The sequence below is a fragment of the Benincasa hispida genome, chromosome 8 (assembly GCF_027475165.1).
Source record: "Benincasa hispida cultivar pf3 chromosome 8, pf3_genome.v1.1, whole genome shotgun sequence".
NCBI classification, from domain to species: Eukaryota; Viridiplantae; Streptophyta; class Magnoliopsida; order Cucurbitales; family Cucurbitaceae; genus Benincasa; species Benincasa hispida.
Window position 1 is genome coordinate 5,587,377 of NC_143485.1, and position 20,523 is coordinate 5,607,899.

A 20,523-nucleotide genomic window follows, 5' to 3' on the forward strand; every position below is an offset into this window, starting at 1 on the left:
TTCACCCTTCAGTTTATGGCTCTTTTAAGGTTTGGTTCATGTAATTTTAATCTTTATATTTGTCCAAATCTAATTAGTATACTTTCAATAAATCTTAAATTTAAATATTTAATATTATCTTTTTTTATTAAATATAATAATAATAATAATAATAATATACATACATACATATTCTTGAGATTTATCCAATGTAAAAGAACTGAAATTGAGCATTTATGAGTCTTGTTTATATGGATGATCCATTCATAGATGCTTTTATGATTGATGACGCGCGCTCCGCAAATGTATGAAGTCTAATGCGATCGCCATTTCACGATTTCATTTTTCGATTGTGTCGTCCCCATTTTTTCTCATAGTTTGTTGTGTTTTTTAGTGTGAAAAATGAGATGTCTCACTATTACGATAGACATGACCATCCTTAACGTGATATATTACAAAATGCGGTAATATACTTTGACATAAAGAAAAGATTAAATTTCCAGATGTTTTTGGAGGAAAATCATTAATAAAAAAAGGTACTTGTGGAAAGATGACCATACAAAAATCTCTTTAAAATATATGAATTAAAATGGAATAAAATTATACTTTAAGTTTTTAACCTAAAAAATAAATAGAAGACCCCAATCTATTAAGAAATAGAAAATTGAAGATCCCAAGATTCACCGAATCAGAAACGAAGCATAAACCTCAGGAATTTCACAAACCGTAAACTACCTCTCGTTAACCAACAACAAAGCTAAGCATCATTTTTTCTTTCTTTTTTTCTTTTTTTTTTCTTTTTTTTTTTTAAAATAAAAAAATAATTTAATTTATTCATTAAAATATCCACATTATCCATTAGAAATTTATTTAATATAAAAATATACACTTATTTTCTTTTCTTCTTTTGAAGCTCCCGGTTCCTCCACCTACCAACACACAAAAAAAAAAAAACCTCAAAGCCTTCTTTAATGTTCACAACCAGAGAGCTCGGATCGCTCTCCAATGGCACTATCTCTATCCTTACAACTCATCCGATTCCCTCCTCAAGCACTATCCTCATCCTCTCACCATCTTCTCATCTCTGACCTCGGCTCCGTCTCGCGCTTCTTCCGATCTCCATGTCTTTCCTCTTTGGCTCCGTCGCGGAACTTCACGATGAAGTTATCTTCCAGAACCAAGTGTTTCTCCATGTCCACCGAGGAGGAACAGTGGAGTGAATCGGAAGCGTTGGTGTCCGATGTGGACGAAGGGGGAGATCTTGCGGACGATATGGATATTGGTGTTCGGGATGACAGCTCTGTGGCCACTGCTGCTTCCGCGCAGAGGATTTCTTCCTCTTCACCGAGTGATTATCTGTCGCTTGCGATTCGAGAGCAGGTTTATGAGGTCTGTTGCTATAAAGCATTTTTTTAAAACTTGAATTCGGATGTGTTTGCTGATAGTTTTAGTTGCCGCTAGCGAATTTATTTTTTGTTCTTGTCTTTCTTTTTTGGTGTTAGACCGAAGTAGGAAATTTGAACATACCGAAAATTTCAATCAAGTTTAGAGAGCCTGTTCAAATACCAAACTAATTATTGATTCTTCAGGAAGATTAGCTGAGGAATGTAGAGTCTGCCAATGCCTAATCGTCGTTAGTTGCTGATTGGGGCCATTTTTTTTTTGTTGATATTGAAGAACGTTTAAGAGTAATAGTAACGCTTCCTCGCATATGATGTTAGGTTGCAAAAGGGTTAATTTAAAAAGTTGAAACAGTTGTCAGTGCTTCTATACTATAGTAATTTAGCTTTTCCAAAAAAAAAAAAAAAAATCCTATAGTAATTTATGTTTTCTAAATTGATTTTTAAACATAAAATGCATTAGCAACATACAACCTTTTTTTAGTTAAAAGGATAGGAGATTCGAATATCTGACCTTTTGATCAAAGAAATGATGTAAAGTTATGCTTATAGTTGAACTGTGTTAGGTTGGTGCTCATACACCAACATTTGATTAGTTAGAGGATAAATCATATAAAATATGCATAGTATAAATTATAGCCCTGTCAAAGAAATGATACAAAATTATGACTTTTGAGGGGCTCAAGCTCAACTCCTGGTATTCACTCTTCTTTGAGGTCACAATTTATTATTATTAGTTTTGGATATGACAAAAAATTCTGTTTGAAGAGCAGAATATTTACAAAATTTCAGCTCAAGTTAAAATCTTGTGTTTTAATCCTTCCACTGATTGGAGTTAATGGTTTGGAGCTAGTTATCGTTTTGATTCCTCAATCAATTCTTTCCTGATAAAGACATATCTGCGGGTTTCTCTCTTAGATAAAGGGAAGTTCTTACTCTCAATGCTCATCTATATTGACAACTTAGGTGTTAGAGGTTAAAGCTGATGGAACCGTATCTACCAGGAAGGTTAACAGACGGCAACTATTGAAGTCAAGTGGTGAGTAAATACTACCAGAAATTTCAGCCTCTCATTTCAATGCTTAGTTTTTGGATGTATACCGTTGAAAACTTTTAGTCTGCATTGACTTATGTATACTTTCTTTCTGGAATCAATTACTGCTGGATATCTCACGGTTGGTTTTTTGGATTCCCTGGTAGATAACCGTTGGATGACAAATAGTATGACTACATACTTCTTGTTAAGAAACTATGTATTTTCCTTTTATTATTTTCTTCTTGTGGATATATATTTTTTTTTAAATTATCAGGGCTTCGTCCACGTGATATCCGAAGTGTTGATCCATCTTTATTTTTGACAAACTCAATGCCTACATTACTGGTATATTGATTTTCACCTTTTTAATTCCCAGTCGTTTTCTTTTATATTATAAGCTTTTTATGTTGAAGAATTAGCATTTGGGATAAACATATGTAATTAAGAATTTGAAGTCTATAAATGATACTCAGCAATAATTTTCTGTGTGGTTCACATACCAGGTCCGCGAACATGCTATTTTGCTTAATCTGGGATCGTTGCGAGCAATAGCTATGCAGGATTGTGTCCTCATATTCGATTATAACCGGTATCCATCTGACTTGAAAATGGTGCCATATTTATTTCTCATACAAAATTTCTACGTTGCAATTCTTTTTGCATGATGGTGATCATCTTCAGTCCAGGAGGACAAGCTTTTATTGAATCATTGTTGCCTCGATTGAACCCAAAAAACATGAATGGAGTGCCAGCAATGCCATTTGAACTCGAGGTTAGTAATTCTTGTTAATATATGTATTTTTGCATCATATAAATAGAGTTGGCAGGTGAATGCAAAATTAGCTTACAGACTGCGATACTTCTGTACATCAAGATGTTTCCTAATGAGAATTTGGTCCCCAGGAAGCTCACCCCTAGAAGCAATGAAAAATTACCACTAACTGCCTTTAGCATTCTTATATGATTCTGCGAGTCCCAATGGAAATTGCTGAGAAGATCAGATAATTATTGTTAGCAGATAAGTGAGATCAGCTTCTGGATTGGGTTTTGTTCATATATTCTGACCACAAAGATTTTCAAATTAAAATCTGGTCTTGAGAAGATTGTATGGAGGATTGGTTCAGGGTGTGTATTTACATCAAAGTCGGCTTTCCACTCTTTATTCCCTCAGGGTGTTGAGTCCAAGAGCTGGCTGAATATGATTGAAGGCCCCCACCCCTAAATCGCTCAAGGTGTTTTTGTGGACAGTTTTGTATAGGAGCTTGAATACTGCTGCGAAGTTGCTAAGGAAATTCCCCTACTAGATCCAGTCCCCCTTGGGTTTCTGTATTTGTTTCCAAGGAGAAGAAACAATTGATCATTTGTTTCTACATGTCCTTCTGTAATAAGGGGTTGGCGGTTTATTTTAAATGAACTTGGGATATAGGGTTCTGGGATTGCGTGAAAAGGCTATGGTTTGGAGAATGTGGAAAGGAAAACCCCATAGGATTTTTGAGAATGATTTTAGTTTTGCCTCTTTTGTCCATAGTATAGTATACATCACTTGACTTCTTGGTGGAGCTCAAGTCACAAAGATTTTTGGAGCTTTTATAGCCTTGCTTTGATTATTAGAAATTAAAAGGCATTTTTTTGTAATAGGTTTCTCTATGTGAGTGGGGTTCTCTCAATCCTTTGCCCTTAAGTTATTCCTTTTGTCAGTATGAATATATTCTTTTTTGTTTCATATATAAGAAAAAATAAAGAAAAAGAAAAATAAAGAAAGAGCAAAGTAGCACACTCTTAAGTTTGGCATATTCATAGAAAGATAAAGGAAGATTGATAGGAGAGGTATATCTTTGTTGGAGGGGAGGAGATTAAGAGTGGTAATGATCGACAATAGATATATCCTACAATTTGATTAAAAAAAAGAAAAAGAAAAAATAAAGAAAGAGCAAAGTAGCACTCTGTTAAGTTTGACAGATTCATAGAAAGATAAAGGAAGAGATAAAAGGAAGATTGATAGGAGAGGTGTATCTTTGTTGGAGGGGAGGGGATTAAGAGTGGTAATGGTCGACAATAGATATATCCTACAATTTGATTCATCGTTGTGGTCTGTTCAATGGTGCCACTGGCCTTGATAACAATAAGCTCTCGTTGTCATACTCATTAGGGAGTAGATAGATGAATGACTATATGCAGGCATTGTAATATCGACCTAGAGGTTTGAGGTTTGAATCTTCTCCACCCCTATACGAGGACTTGCTCGAGTGGTACTTTGTTTGAGAAAAAGTTTGTTAAGAGTGTAAACAAAGTCCACCATCAGCTAGGGAAGGAAAAGATCCATGATATATAAGTAGAGATAATTATCTCCTTGAGATTTTTTTTGGGGTGAAACCAACATTGGCTAGTGAAGGCTTATGCCCAAAGTAAACAAGAATATACTATTATGAAAATATGGAGGGTTAATTGTCCCTAACATGAGATATGTGGAGGATTTGTAGTCTATATCTCTCCACATATGTTCACAATAGTATGATATTGTTTGCTTTAGATATAGACCCTCATGGTGTTACTTTTGGTTTGCTCGAAAGACCTCATAGTAATGAAGATTATTTACCTCTTTTATATACATATCGTGAATCTTTCCCTTTCCTAGATAATATAGAACTTTGTTTACATTCCTAACAAAGCTTTTTCCTTTTAGATAAATTGAAAATTTGGTCTATGTGCTATTTGCCTCTAATGACCGGAGGAACAGAGATTTTCATCATGGAGTCGGGCCTCTATATAAATCTCTTCTCTGAAATGGAAATGTGGAACTTTAGGTTGAGCTAGTATCAGTTTGAGAATCAAAGAGGGGAATAGAGTCCTCTAAATCATCCTATGCTTTTATCACGAAAGTACTGAAACTTTCCAACAATTTTTAAAGGTATAAACCATTACCGCCCAACTTTGCATACATGCTTCATCCCGGTAGAATCTATTACATTATTTTTTATTTTTTAATGATCAAGCTAGTATTTTCAAACCTGAAAGAGGTGAGAGTCCACATTTGGATTCCCAAGGCTTTCGGGTAGGATAGAAAATGATTAGAAGCCATTCTCTCTATTCTAGAAACCCAGCAAATTTGGACATCACTTTTGAGTGGTCAAGAGACTTTATCAGCTTTACAAAAAGCCTCATATTTCTTGTTGGGGTATCATTTAGTAAGCTATTGTTGGAAAGTACCATATATTTGCAAGAAAAGAGTGACTTATGATGGAAAACTTGGACCCCCCCCCCCCCCAAAAAAAAAAAAAAAAAACAAACAAACAAACAAAAAGTGAAACTACTAAAATGGAAGTAGGCCGCAAATGAAAGTTTCAAGAGGTTCGAGGGAGCACGAGACTAATATACGACAAAGAAGGTATGAAGAGGCATACCTTGGTTGGGATCACAGGGGTGGTGGTTGGTGTCCCTATGGCCATATGGATGGCACAACTAGCAACATGTCTTGATGCACGACCAAGATTGGTGGACGGCACAACAGGACACATGGACACGAGTGGGCTTGGGCAGACACAACACATTGGTGGGTGTCATGGGACGTGTGTAAGCGCACATCTAGTTGAATGAGACATGTGCAGGGTGTGCATGTAGAGGGGCGCGAGGCAACACACATGGGTGAGCGACAACTCTCGTGCGTGCATGCGGTAGGCCGCGCAGGGCAGCTACCTATGTAGGATTTAATATCTTATTAGTTTCTTTGGCACGTAAATGTTGTAAGGTCAGTCGATTGTCCTATTAGATTAGTTGAGTTATGCACAAACTTACTTGAACACTCACGGATTTAAAAAAAATGTTTCTAATAATAAAAAAAAAAATCAGAGTAGAAAGGAAATAGTCTGCTTTGGATCCATTGTATATATGTGTATATATATTTGATAGGATTCAACTATTTTCATTGATTAGATAAAATTACAAATGAGAGACCTATCTAGAAGATTACATAAAAGCATTTTCAATAGGCTATAAGAGAGCTTAAACCATACTTACAAAAATGTGATATCAATTTACACTGTATGAGAGCAGTAAAGGCGACATATGAAATGAAAGGTTCAAAATTCGATTGTGTTTCTAAGAAGATGCACAAATTTCTCTTGAGCCATAAACACCATAAAAAGGCTTGGATGAAATTGAGCCAGAGAGTCCCTTTCCTCGTTCTTGAAGGGACGCCCAAGGAGAATGATATTTGAAAAGGGAAGATAGAAGTTTGTCGCTAGGTATTTGACCAAATAGGTTCGTCCAGTTCTAGACCAATTGGCCTTGTAAAGCCAATGACCGACCAAAACTCTATGTGATAAAAGCCCAAAAAGATCTAGCAAATAAGCATAAAATGAGAGTTGGCTGTGTTTCAGGACCATTAGTGCACAAGCACCTATGAAGCACATATACATATACGGTTATACTATACGGATACGATCGGATACGGCGATTTGTCAATTTCTAAAAAACTAAGATACGGCTACATCTAAGGATACATCATTTTTTTATATATTTTTTTAATATATATATTTCTAAAAAAATGAGGATACTGATACGTTGAAGATACCTTTTTTTCTTTAAGAAAATATAGGATATAAATAAATTTAGCATATAAGTTAATAACAATAGCACAAAATAGAATACAAACACTGAAATACAATACAAAAAAAGCAACATCTAAGATGTTGAAGTACAATAGTTAATAAAATGCAATAGAAAAGTGACTCATATTACAAAAAAGAAAAAGAAGATTAGAGGGAGAAGTATGAAGATAAACGAAGAACTTCTTCATTGAATTGTTGAAGATATCCAAATGGTTTATATTTTGGTGGATTTTATGGGGACTCAAATGTGAAGATGGAGATTATATGATTCTAGTCTAGGGTTTGGTCCATTATTTATTTATTTTTTCTTTTAGTTTTGGACTCGAGTAGTGAGCTTTTTAAATAAGTTGCCTAATTTTAGATTGGGAAAGATTAGATGAGTTACTTGTCTTTTTTTTTTCTTAAAAAAAAATATGCATAGAAATAGATACGTCAAATCACGTGTCAAATACGTATCTGAAAATATAGATATGTCAAATCGTGTGTCAAATACGTATCTGGGAAGTATCTGAAAGTATCGGTATCCGGTACGTGTCTGATACTGATTCTTTGCCTCACATGAAGTATCTGTGCTTCATAGACAAGCACATAACCCAACAGGAGGGAGACAAAGGAATTTCCAGTGATCTGCATTGAAGCTTTTCTTGGGTGATAAGCACAAAGTGCTGATTTCCCACGTTGAGTAAAATGTTTCTTTACCCTGAAAACCCATCGATGAAAGGTTTCTGGACGAAGATTTTGTGGGAAAACCATTTTTGTCTAAGTTCCACTCCCGCAGGTCCTCTCGGTGAGTGAGCACAACAGTACTAAGAGCATAGGAGAGCCTTGCCCATTCAACAATTTCAGACTCACTAAGGTGTCTTCTTAGTTTTAAAATCCCAAGATGCTGATTCAATCTGTGGGCAATCTGCGGAAATGGAGGCTTCTTTATTGAGCGTGAGGGGAATCTGTGATGTATTTCAATAATTCATGGTCATTTTGTGAGCTTCTAAGTATGTGTTTACACAATTTGCATGAAACTTGCTTCACATTCATCTTAAGCACTCTCTTCTTTGTTATTGTTTTTTCTTTTTAGATTCTATTACCATAGTTTGTTATAGATATTGCTTTACTTTATATTTTAGGTTGTTGAAGCTGCATTGCTTTCACGAACTCAGCGTTTGGAGCAGCGACTAATAAAAGTAGAACCTCGTGTGAGTATGGAAACATAGTGAGTATATATATTAATATTCGTTTTCTGTTTCTCCCATTTAATTTTGTTTTTTCCCGAAAAAGATGGAGTAGAATAAACTTGAGCAAGTTGCTGCCACTTCAACCTGGCCAGATTTAGTATTCATTGCTATATCTTCTTCTCAGACTAGAATTGCAATTGCAAAGTCTTGGGGCTGTTTGGAACACTAAGTTGGTTATTATAATAATATGTGGGTTATAATAGCTTACTCTAACCAACTCAACTTGAGCCCCAAAAACTCCCTTAATTTCTTATATCTGTTTCTATGTTTAAAAATTTATACGTGGTTTTGTGACCATTTTTCTCTTCTTGATTGAAGAAGTCTACTGCTTATATTGAGCTGTGGCTACACGAAAACAAATGGAAAGTTCTTTGACTAGGCTACAAACTTGAAGAGAATCCTAATCAGAAAATGTCTGTCCAGTTGAGGAGAAAGTTATCAACTGGTTCAATTTCTTTTTGATCTGGCTGGCCTTAAGGATATTTTTTCCGAAAACAATATTTCTGGGTATTAATTTCAGTGCTGAGGAGTTTTTCTTTTAGAACACTTCAAATGTTTAGAATGCTATATTTTTTCTGAAAACAAAAATAATAATAAAATGAACACACTTAAATTAATAATGCATTCATGGAATACAAACATAAAGGATAGGCGTTCTTCCCTTTGTTATCGCCGCTCTTTCCCCAAACGTAGTGATAAAGATAACCTTATTTATGGTTTCTCTTAAGAAAAAACAAAAAGTAAAAGTAACCTTATTTATACAAAAAACAAAGAAAGAAAGAAATTGGAAAACTGATGTATAAAGTTCGTCTGGCTTCAGGTTCAAGCTCTGCTTGAGGTATTGCCCAACAAATTAACTGCAGATGTGTTGGAACAACTTCGTATTAGCAAGCAGACATTGGTACATTTTATGGAATTTGTTCTGGATAGAGTTGTTTAGTTCAAGATATACCTCACTATGATATGCAGAAATGAGTAGTTTCAAACTGACTCCCCTCAACTGCCAATTTGGACACAAGGTTGAATTAGGTTCCAGGGCAGGGGCTCTCAGACAAATGCTTCTTGATCTTCTGGAGGATCCGCAAGAAATACGACGCATCTGTATTATGGGAAGAAATTGCACGCTTAATAAAAGAAATGATGATGTGGAGTGCTCTCTTCCTTTGGATAAGCAGATTGCTGATGGTAAGTTATACATTTCAAATTTAAATTATTACATTCACGATTTTCATCAGCCTTGATTTCAGTTTTAAACTCCTTTTGTGATATTTTATTGAACTTTTTATTTGCAGATGAGGAAGAAGAAATAGAAATGCTGTTGGAAAATTATCTCCAGAGGTAATTTTGATATTAGATAAGCCACCTTCCACACCTCTGAAGAACTATAATTTTTTTCCATATCTAGTATTTTCATTAGTCTTTAATATAATGAAGAAAAAATATGCTCTCAATCAAAGCAATATGTGGAGGAATAGAGAAATTGCAATAGTATGTTGGGAATCTTTGGAAGTGGTGCTGTCAATGTGTCCTACTGTTAGCAGTAGTCTTTGACAGCCCCCTCTTCTGTGATTCACAGGATAAATTATATGGCGTCCTCTCTCGTGATGCCTAGAATCACAAGGGCAATAATCTAAACTCAGCAAATGATACATTGGCGTTGTGATTTATCTGACATTCCAAATCTGGCGATACTCATAGATGGAACTGAAATAAAAGGTTTAGAGGTAAAAAATAATAGGAAAAGACATTTGGTCCCGGAACTTGTTTTTAACGCCCACTTGTGTACTTTCAAATTTAATAATTTAACCACTAAATCATTACAAACCGAGTTTAAACCAAAGGTCTCGGTAGGATTGTTTATTTTATTTCTTTTTCTAGAAAAGAAACATTTCATTGATAAATGAAATAGAGACTTTTTTATTTTTATTTCTATGTTATTCCTTATGGGGTCATTATCATATTTGAGGTGGATTTTATCTACGGGAACTTGAAACACCTTCAAACTAATTGTTGTATTCAGTCGCGCTATTATTGGGCCAGCCCAAACAATGTGTTATTTTGTTCACGAGTTCGTGAAATGCACCGTTCAAGTTGATGGAATTTTATCTGTCTGCATCTGCAGATGCGAATCTTGTCATGGTCAGGCTGAAAGGCTTCTGGATTCTGCAAAAGAAATGGAAGATTCAATTGCCGTCAATTTGAGGTCTAAACAACCTTCTTACATCACTTAGCTTAATTATCGTAACTGCCATAAATTGTTCTTATTAAAAAAATAGATATCATCCTTTTTGCGGTTAATCAAATTCCCACTTTCTGTACCAAGTAAAAGGAGAAGAAAACTTCAAAGAATGATTCTTCTTCCTCCTTTCACTCTCCCTCTCTTTTCCTCTCAAAGTTTGTTAATTATGTTTCAGTCACGTAATTGTTTCTTTCTCCTACTTTTAATTAGCTCGCGACGACTAGAGGTTAGCAGAGTGGAATTGCTTCTCCAAGTTGGGACATTTTGTGTGGCAGTTGGTGCTTTAATTGCAGGTATGCCCTTTAAGAGATATCATGAATATTCAATTGGGAAATCTTTCTTGAACGGAAGTAATCACCTTCAAGAGAAAAATAGGAGACGAATGGAATATTGAGCTGAAGAGGATCTAAATCATTCTCGTTTTCTGTTAAGGACAGTGTCTAAAAAGCACACAGATAAAATCTAACCTAGGTAACTTAGCTCATAAAAGTCAGATAAGGCATTAAAGGAAATTACATTAGCAGCCGGAAGAAAATAGGGTGACAGCAATACTTACAAAATACTCAAGTCCATTACCATACCTTACCAAGCTAATCTATAAAAAAGAATAAAAAAATTCACTCAGAAAAAATGGAAGAATACATGATGGGTAGCCTAACAAAAAGGGGCAACCGAACTAACTATACTAAAAAATGCTCCATTTTTGGCAGACACAGAAATCCTTGAAAATTTTGAAAATTGTTAGTCATATCTAGAGACTAAACCTCTTCTCAATCTCTCAGAATTTTTAAAGTGTGTCAATCCAAAGGCTTCAAAGAGTTGCGAAAAGAAAGCTAGCCTGCCAAATGGCGGATGTTCAAAGACCTCCTCCACCTTAACCTATTGATTGGTGGAGACATTTGTGCTCAAAGGTATCAATGAGACTGTTGATGATTCCACCTTAAAAAATTAAGGGACCTTATAATAATATTTAAAAGATATACGAACTACTCCTTTCACTATCAATTAGTTTTGAGATAAAATCACATATTATCTAATATGATATCAAAATTCATCAAGTCTAAATAGGGCATTTGGTCCATAAAATAAAAATAGGATCTGACTCAAGAATGGTAAACTAAAGAGATACCATCTTGAGGGGCATGATTGAGAATCTTACATTGGAAAAATCAAGTGATCTTATAATCTTTAAAAGATACATGAGCTATTCTTCTCATCGTCAATTAATTTTGAGATGAAATACCATATTATCTAAGAGAAACGGCCTTTTGTACAAGCAATAAAAGTTGGTCTCCCTAGAATTGCCTCTCAATGGCAAGCGTAACTAGCTGTAAGGATAAGGGGAATATAGCAAAAGAATAAAAAACTATTGCTGGCTGCAGTTTATTCGAGTAATAGAACACAAGTAAAAGGAAAATTCAAGCAAGATTATCTTGTTCTAATAGAGGCTAGGCTGAGTCGCTAGCAAAATTTTGAGTAAGAAAATGCAGTGAAGCTGCTTCTAAACATGTTGCATGGATAACTTCAACGAAAGAATTTCATTCCAATTGTCCTTTAACCTTTGTTTTTCACATCTTTTTTGCAGGAATATTCGGCATGAACTTACGATCATACCTTGAAGAACACGTGGTACATTCTCTAAAAGCCAAATTTTAAAACAACGTTCATGTTCATTCAACCTGGTCAATTGTGTTGATTTTGTGTGAGTTGTAACTTTGATGCACTTGTCATGATGCACGCAGTTTGCCTTCTGGTTAACAACAGCTGGGATAATTGTTGGCGCTGTTGTGGCATTCTTTCTCATGTATTCATATCTCAGAGATAGGAGAATCCTATAGCTAAATACTTGTTCAGGTAGAAACAATCACCTAGACAATGAATTGCAATAACATTGTACTAAACTTCTCCAACTTTTTGACTTATAATGCTTATTTTAGGGGAAAAAACCTTTTGGTTTCACGGTTTTGGGCCTAATTTGTCCCAAGTTTCGAAATGTTACACTTTTAATCCTTAAATTTTGAATTTAGTTTCAATTTATTCCTAGGTTCTAAAATGTTACAGTGACACTCTTGTGATTTGAGTTTTGTTTTAATTTGGTCTTTAGATTTTAAGATTTACACTTTTAACCTCTATTTTTTACTAAATACCCACTTTCAATTTATGGTATCTATTAATTAATTAAAATAATTATGAAGTGAAAATTTAAAATTAATTATAATAGTGTTAGTGAAACTTAAGGATTAAATGTATAACTTTTTGAAACATAAAGATCAAATGAAAATTAGATCCAAAATCTAGAGACAAAAATGTATTTTTCCTATTATTTTATTATCTCAACTTTCAAATATTATAACTTTTAGATTGAAAAAATTATTTTGATTTTTCCATCAATTACATTTACTTGATTAATGAATGCCTACACAGATTATGATTAGTATTTGAATTACTATGGAAATTCAATACTGTTTGGAGACTAAAATAGATTTTAAGCTCTTAATCCAGTTACATTTTTTGTGTATTTTAACAGCAAAAAGTATATTAATCTAATCTCGATTGGACAGGTCATTCAACACTCAATCTTGGAGGGGCTGCTATCCCAGTGATGGGGATGCTAATTGTGAAGGGTATGTCCATATATCCATTATGTTCATATGAAATAATCAATCTCTTCTCATATATATGATATAGCTGAATATATTATTAGGCCGTGAGCCAATATTGGCACCATCACTCAGCTTGGTTTATGAAACAAAATGAGGAGAAATCTTTGACTTTGCCTCCTATCCTTGAAGCTCTCAAATCATCTCCAATTCAAATGGGGAGAGGGGATTTCCATTTCATCTCAACCGAGTTATTATTATTATTTTTTTGATAAATAATCTGCATCCAAAAATTTCGATTATCTACATTTCTTAAATTCGTTTAATGTATTAGATTGAACTTCAGTGATATCTCTCACTTTGTTTTTATACTTGATTTAGAAATTTAATTGAGTGTATGTTATATACATTAGCACTCAAAATTAACTGAAACGTTTTTATTAAATCTTGATGATTTATACGTCTTGGTAACTTGGTTTGACTTTGAATTAGGGATGATTTATTCTTTAAAACTCTATTTGGTACGAGGGTTGGTCTGTCTGAAGTTTCTACCAAATTTGATACTATGTAGTCTTAAAAGAAGTAAATAATTAAAAATGCGATCAAAGAATATGCATAGTTTACTTTTGACTTTTGTGACTAGAATTATTTTTTCCATCTGAACAGGTGAAGTAAATTCTTTAATAAGAAATACATGAATTTTTTGAGTTAGAGGATTATAATTGTTTATGATTATTACTGAACGTAGAGTTGAATAGATTGTAGTTGTGGTGAAAAGTATTTTAGTTTAAGTATAAGAAGTCTGTGTTTGAGATGAAAACATTTTAGTTCAGAATCAAGAAGTCTGTATTCGGGTTTTTGATTTGTTTATGTAATTTTGATGTATATATTAAGGCTATGGTTATATGGGGGAACGAAAAAATGTGTAATTTGGGTTGATTCCAATTGAACTATCAATCGAAATGGGTCTCAATTGTGTTTGGGGTTTTTATTGTAATTTTTGGTGTTTACTCATCTAATTTTTCAAAAGCAATATGATTGTGATCGAGTTTGTTTATTATAAATCGAAAGGTGGAATGAAAATGACAAAATTACCCTCATCACGCTATTTCTAATCGACAACACTGAACACGGTCATTCATACCCATTTCAAACAATCTGTCGATCGTTTTAACCCACTCTTCTTTACTTCTTTACGATTCAACTTTCAATTTCCATTTCTAGTGTTCATCGATCATTTGTTCGCTCGTTTTTATGTAAGTGTAGCATATTCTACCTTTTACTTCAACTTTTTACTTCGTTTCAATCAACAATCGTCTTCGATTAACTATTCATAACACATACAACCAGGGTCTCAAGAAATGTATACATCCCAATGTTGTTCGAAATTGGAACTTGCATGCTTGCCGTCGTTACTTTTCAAGTAGTACGAAGTCACCATTAATTTGGTCACACTAGCTTATTTAGTATTCCATTTGTTCATTGGTGATGTTGACTCTATTTGATTTTTTATATATTCTATTTATACTTATCCACATAGAAATTGACTTTCTTATGGTCTATTGGTATGATTGTGTGCTTTGCTGAAGGTCATGTTGATTAGGTCATATAGCAGTAAGTTGGTAGCAAGAAGGATATATCGATAAATTGATATCCGTTAATCGGTAGCAATGAAACTTTCTATTTTGTTGTTTGTTATTTTTTTTTTCTTTTGTTCATCAATATCTGGTTTATGAAATTATATGAATATGAAGGAACTGGTAAATCCATATGCATGAGGCTTAATCCAACAACCACATTATACAATAAAGTTTTCCTATCGACGAAACATTATAGCAGGAGATCGATAATCATAGCATGAACGTGGTTATAACAAAAATTTAAAAATTCAACATTCGGACTGATCAAACAAACTAAAATCGATAAAAGCATCAGTATCTTAACTGCTATCAACTTCACCATAATAATCGATAGATCGGTAAGACAAAGAAAGAAGGTTATAAAATTGTTAAATCGGCCAAAATCGCTATTGCTACTTTCATCTGTAAAGTAGTATCTTCTCATTTCAAAGGGCAAATGACAAAAATTGAGACAAAAATATTCTTACCAAATATATTGCTTCCAATACATATTCAAACGTAATTGGATTGAGAACCTTCCCAAGCTCAACCATATTACAAGATTTCATTATGGATAGTACGATAGATTCCACTTTTAATTATGATTACGAATGGACGTGTAAACAAAATCTACGTAATCTGATGGAGCACACAAACCGAATTGAGATTAATTTAGACCCATTCTTCCGATGTAAACGTGGCCTAAATATCATATTTTGCAAATAGAAATTAAAAGATTGGTTCAAAATGCACTTGGATCCTTTAACACCAAAAGCTTGAATTCCGACATGTTTTGATTATCTACGAGAAAAATATTTTTCAAAATTACTTTCATTATACTTATGATAAAAAGTGTTTAAAATAAAAGTACTAATGTTTTTGTTATATTTTTCTTCGAAGTATTTTTGTACACTAGTTTGTTACTGACAAACACTATTAATTAATAATTTTAAATCTGTATTTGAGAACAATTTCACTGCTCAAGTTTTTTTTAGTATATAATTAGTCAAGTTGGAGGAAGGAGATGATCGACAGAGTTAGTCACCCAATGATCATTAGAGTTGGCAATCAAAGATAGTTGCCAAAAGTGGGTGTCGGAGATGATCAATATTAGTTGATCCCTGAAAGTGGTTTTCGATGCACTTTTGTGATCATAAACTAAAATCTAAGAACCATTTTAGGTTGACTTTCTAAGTACTTAACAATTAAGTGAAAAAAAATTTCAATCTAACAAACTAAAAGCAAAGAGAGCATTCAGGCTATATTTTGCAACTGGTTAGTTGGAGTGCCGTCCAGTATGCTAGATTGGCTTTCCTAGTTTGCCTATCTTTATCTATTTATGTTTTATCAATTATGCTTGTTGCCCCACATAACTATGATCCACTTGTTTGCAGGCTAAAACTACTCAACATTAACGGTTAAGTTCACTTCAAGACTCAGGAAAGACTGTGTGCTTCAAACTTCAAAACTCTTCAATCGTTTATCTGAATGTAGCTTAATCGTATAGACGAAGCTCCAAAGAACTACATGATAGTTCAATTATGTAAACGATATTGAAGAACTAGACGATCGTGTAGATGATAGTTGAGTAGAACTAAACGATCGTATAAACGACAATTGAGGAACTAGACGATCGTATAGACAATGCAATGTGGAGCTAAACGATCGTGTAAATGATGTAAGAGGAGCTAAACGATCGTATACACGATACATAAGTAAAAGCTAGACGATCGTAGAGAGAGAAAGAAAGAACACAAGTATTTAAGTGGTTCAGCCAAAGGCCTACGCCCACTGTGAAAATCGGGAGGGTCTCTTTTTATTACTTATTCTTCAAACTTCTTACAGAATGAATGCCTTGCTCTCTCTCGTTCTCTTTATTCTCTCATTCGTTTTCTTTTTATACAGACGCTCATTGTCAACGAAGAAGCTCTGGTGGTTATAATAAACATAACATAAAGAAGACGACAACGATAAACTGCTTACAACTTCATTTCTTGTCTTCGGTTCTTTCTATAACAATCTCCACTTTTATAAAAATCCAGAGTACCTTTCCCTTTTTGCATGTTAAACTGATTTTGAGCTAACCATTTTCATGAAACTCGAACCTAAGGAGGTTCAAGCATCGACCAAGCTTGCTTAGTGGAATTGTCTTGGTCAACATATCAGTCGCATTGTCTGAGGTATGTATCTTTACTACCTCAACTTCCCCTCTCTCAATCTCTCTGTCTGATAAAGTGGTACTTGATGTTAATGTGCTTGGTTCTACTGTGAAACTGTTGATTTTTAGACAAGTAGATTGTCATAAAATATTCTCACCTTTGTTTATGTAATGCCGAAACCGTTTAATAATCCTTTCTGCCACAAACCTCTTTTCACAGCCTTAGACAGAGCTATAAACTCAACTTCTATTGTGGAAAGGGCCACAACATATTGCAAACTTGCCTTCCAACTTATTAGATTGTTTTCCCATAGAAAAACATAATCAGATAGTGAGCGCCTTCTATCTAAATCCCCTGCATAATCAGCATCAACATAACCATACATTTCATCATTGGAGGGATCATTCTGTCTATATAAGATCCGAGCTTCCTTTGATAAACAAAGATACCTCAGTATCCATTTGACTGCTTCCCAATGTCGTTTACTAGGATTGGCCATGTATACTGACCAAACTTGTAGCATAGGACAGATCTAGTCTGGTTGAAGTCATTAGATACATCAAAGATCCCACTGCTTGGGATTAGGGAAAAATCTTCATATGGTTAATGTGATCTTCATCTATGCTTTTAGGACTGTTTGCAGTTGAAAGCTTAAAATGAGGAGCAAGTGGAGTGCCAACAGACTTAGCACCATCGATTTTGAACCTTTTTAGTATTTTTCCACAATATTTAGCTTGACTCACATACAATTTGTCATGTCTTCTATCTCTATCAATTTCAGTGCCTAGAATCCTTCTAGATTCCCCTAGGTCTTTCATGTCAAACTCTTTCTTTAGAAGCATCTTGATTTGCCCCAACTCTTCTTTGGAACTTCTAGCCAGCAACATATCATCTAGATAAAGGAGTAGATAAATTGGTTCCTTGAAGCTTTTAGAGTTTGTATACACACCAATCATAAGAACTTCTCTTGAATCCCATTTTAGAGATCACTTCATCAAATCTGTCATATTAACACCTTGGTGATTGCTTGAGGCCATAGATTGACTTATTTAGTAGACATACCAAGTCTTCTTTTTCTTTCTTCACATATCCTTGAGGTTGCTTCATATAGATAGTTTCATTCAACAATCCACGTAAGAAAGCTGTCTTTATATCCAATTGGTCTAACTCCAATTCCTTTTGAACAACTAGGGAAAGGAGTAGCTTAATGGATGTGTGTTTCACCACTGGAGAGAAGACCTCTGTATAATCAATTCATTCATTTTGTGTGAACCCCTTTGCAACTAGTCTTGCCTTGAATCTAGACTTTTAGAGATCATTTCATCATTCATTGCCTCAATTCACTGTCTAGCATCAGGGCTATTAGTTGCCTCCTCAAAACTGGTGGGTTCATTGTTGCTTAATGAAATGGCAGCATTCAAAAGCAACACTAGCAAAGTCAGATTCTAGATATCTTGCAGGGGGCATAATGGTTCTTCTTGCTTTATCTCTTGCTAGGGAATAATTTTGTAAATCTCCATGTGTCTCTACTTGTTCACTTGACACAAGTTCACTAGTCTCAACAGTGTCATCACCTTCAGCTTCTAGATTCTGAGAAGAAGTAGAAGCTCCTTGATCATTTTGAGGCTTCACCTCAAACATTGTGCTACTGTTCTTAGATATAGATGTAGATTGTTGCTCGAACATCATAAACATCTCATTTTCTCTGAACACAACATCTCTACTGTTTACACATCTCTTCTTAATAGGATGTCATAGTCTATATCCTTTCACTCTAGGTGTAAAACCTAGAAACATGCATTTGACAGCCCTAGTTTCAACTTACCTTGGCTTTGATGCACATACCCTACACACCCAAACACCTTCAAGTGTTCCAGCTTGGGAGGCTTTCCTGTCCACCTTTCTTCCTGAGTTTTCAGCTCAATGGATTGATGTGGACACCTATTTAGAATGTAGATCGTGTAGGAAACTTCTTCAACCCAATATTTCTCAGGCAAAAGAGTATTGAACAGTTGACATCTCACCCTTTCAAGCACCGTTCTGTTCAATCTTTCAGCAACTCCATTTTATTGAGGTGTACACCTCACTGTTCTATGCCTCACAATACCATTTTCCCTGCAAAACAAGTTGAACTCCTCTCCACAAAACTCTAAAACATTGTCAGTTCTCAAGTGTTTAATATGTTTAGAGGTTTGCTTTTCAATCAAGGTTTTTCATTCTTTGAATCTCCCAAACGCTTTATCTTTGGTTTTTAGAAAATAAACCAAACTCTTTCTTGAATAATCATCAACAAAAGAAAGGAAATACCTTGCTCCAGTTAGAGAAAGAGAGTGAGTTGGCCCCCATAAGTCAGAATGCATATATTCAAGTATCTCTTTGGAAGTATGCTGTCCTTTAGGGAAGCCTTGCCTTGTTGCCTTGCCAAGGATGCAATACTCACAAAACTTCAAGTTGTTTCCAACACCTTTAGGAAGAATCCCTTGTTTTAAGAGCATTTGCAGCCCTTTCACACTAATATGAGATAGCCTCTTATGCCATAGCTCATCTTCGGTGGGTTCTTCATCTGTAGCCATCAAGGCTGAATGTGCCATTTGCACATCTTTAATGACATACAAGCCATTAACTTTGGTTGCCACCAACACTATTTTTAAGTCTTTAATTATCTCAAAGGTGTCTCCAACACATCTATATTCACAGCCAATAGAGTCAAACATCCCCAATGATAGGAGATTTCTCTTTAATGTAGGAACATGTCTCACATTCCTAACCAACTTCACTGAACCATCTTGCATTTTTAAGGAAACAGACCCAATTCCAACAGCCCTGCAGGTATTGTTATTTCCCATGTAGATCAGCCTTCCATCCCACTTTTTGTATGTACAAAACCACCCTTTAGATAGTGTCATATGTACTGAACAACCAGTATCTATGACCCAGTCTTGAGTCTCCATAGAATTCTACTCTCCACTCTCTTCAGTTGTTGCCCAGGCATCTAAATACAGAAGAGAATTTCCCCCCACAATTGCTTCTATCTATTTTCCTATTTTGTTCTGTTGGTTCAGCTTCCTCTTCAAGACATAACAGTCTTTCTTCATGTGTCCAAGTTTGTGGCAAAAATGACACTTGATCTTAGACTTGTCACCACCATTCTACTTTCTCATCCCATTGTTCTTTGTTTTCTCCTTTGAAAACAAGTTTTCTCCTCCTTGCTACTCTTTTTTGTTCATCTGCAATTCTAGTTCTTTGACTCTTATTGCTGAAATTATTGCTTCTGTAGTGATTCTTTCTCTACCATACTTCATGGCTGTTTTGACATCTTTAAACAATTCTGGTAGGGAATTAAGTAAGATAAAAGCCTCATTTTCTTCCCCAATATTGTCTCCTATTGATCTGAATTATGATGATAGTCTCTTAAATTTGTTCAAATTATCAGTGAAGGACTTTACAACATCCATCTTGTATGTGAAAAATCTCTCAAGAAAGCTTTATTGGCAAATCTTTGTTGAGATAAATCTCATTTAGTTTGTTCCAGAGATCATAAGTAGTAGGCTGGTCAACAATCTGCCTTAAAACACTATTTGTAATATTCAAGACAATAGTTCCATAGGCATTTACCTTTATTGTCTATTTCTCTGCATCAATGAGTGTTTTA

General features: G+C 34.6%; 1 protein-coding gene across 2 annotated transcripts; it reads left to right on the top strand.

The window, feature by feature from the left end:
* Window positions 1-852: 852 nt before the first annotated feature.
* Window positions 853-13,564, top strand: MGT10 (magnesium (Mg) transporter 10). 2 transcript variants are annotated; one of them, XM_039039028.2, is made up of 16 exons: window positions 853-1,368; window positions 2,346-2,418; window positions 2,580-2,600; window positions 2,690-2,760; window positions 2,919-3,004; window positions 3,097-3,187; window positions 8,147-8,215; window positions 9,075-9,155; window positions 9,274-9,439; window positions 9,547-9,592; window positions 10,377-10,457; window positions 10,704-10,786; window positions 12,079-12,122; window positions 12,236-12,347; window positions 13,055-13,117; window positions 13,198-13,564. In XM_039039028.2, exons 1-14 carry the CDS (start codon window positions 985-987, stop codon window positions 12,329-12,331), a joined length of 1,392 nt encoding a protein of 463 aa, XP_038894956.1. In that variant the 5' UTR covers window positions 853-984; the 3' UTR covers window positions 12,332-12,347; window positions 13,055-13,117; window positions 13,198-13,564. The 2 variants fall into 2 exon arrangements, with proteins under 2 accessions (XP_038894956.1, XP_038894959.1); XM_039039031.2 differs by lacking the exon at window positions 2,580-2,600.
* The last annotated feature ends 6,959 nt before the right edge of the window (window positions 13,565-20,523 follow it).

Excerpts from the sequence above, each read along its gene's own strand:
- MGT10 (XM_039039028.2), top strand. The coding sequence starts at position 985 with ATGGCACTATCTCTATCCTTACAACTCATCCGATTCCCTCCTCAAGCA. Across the intron at positions 1,369-2,345 it reads TTCGAGAGCAGGTTTATGAG|GTGTTAGAGGTTAAAGCTGA; the intron begins GTCTGTTGCTAT and ends TTGACAACTTAG. Across the intron at positions 2,761-2,918 it reads ACTCAATGCCTACATTACTG|GTCCGCGAACATGCTATTTT; the intron begins GTATATTGATTT and ends TTCACATACCAG.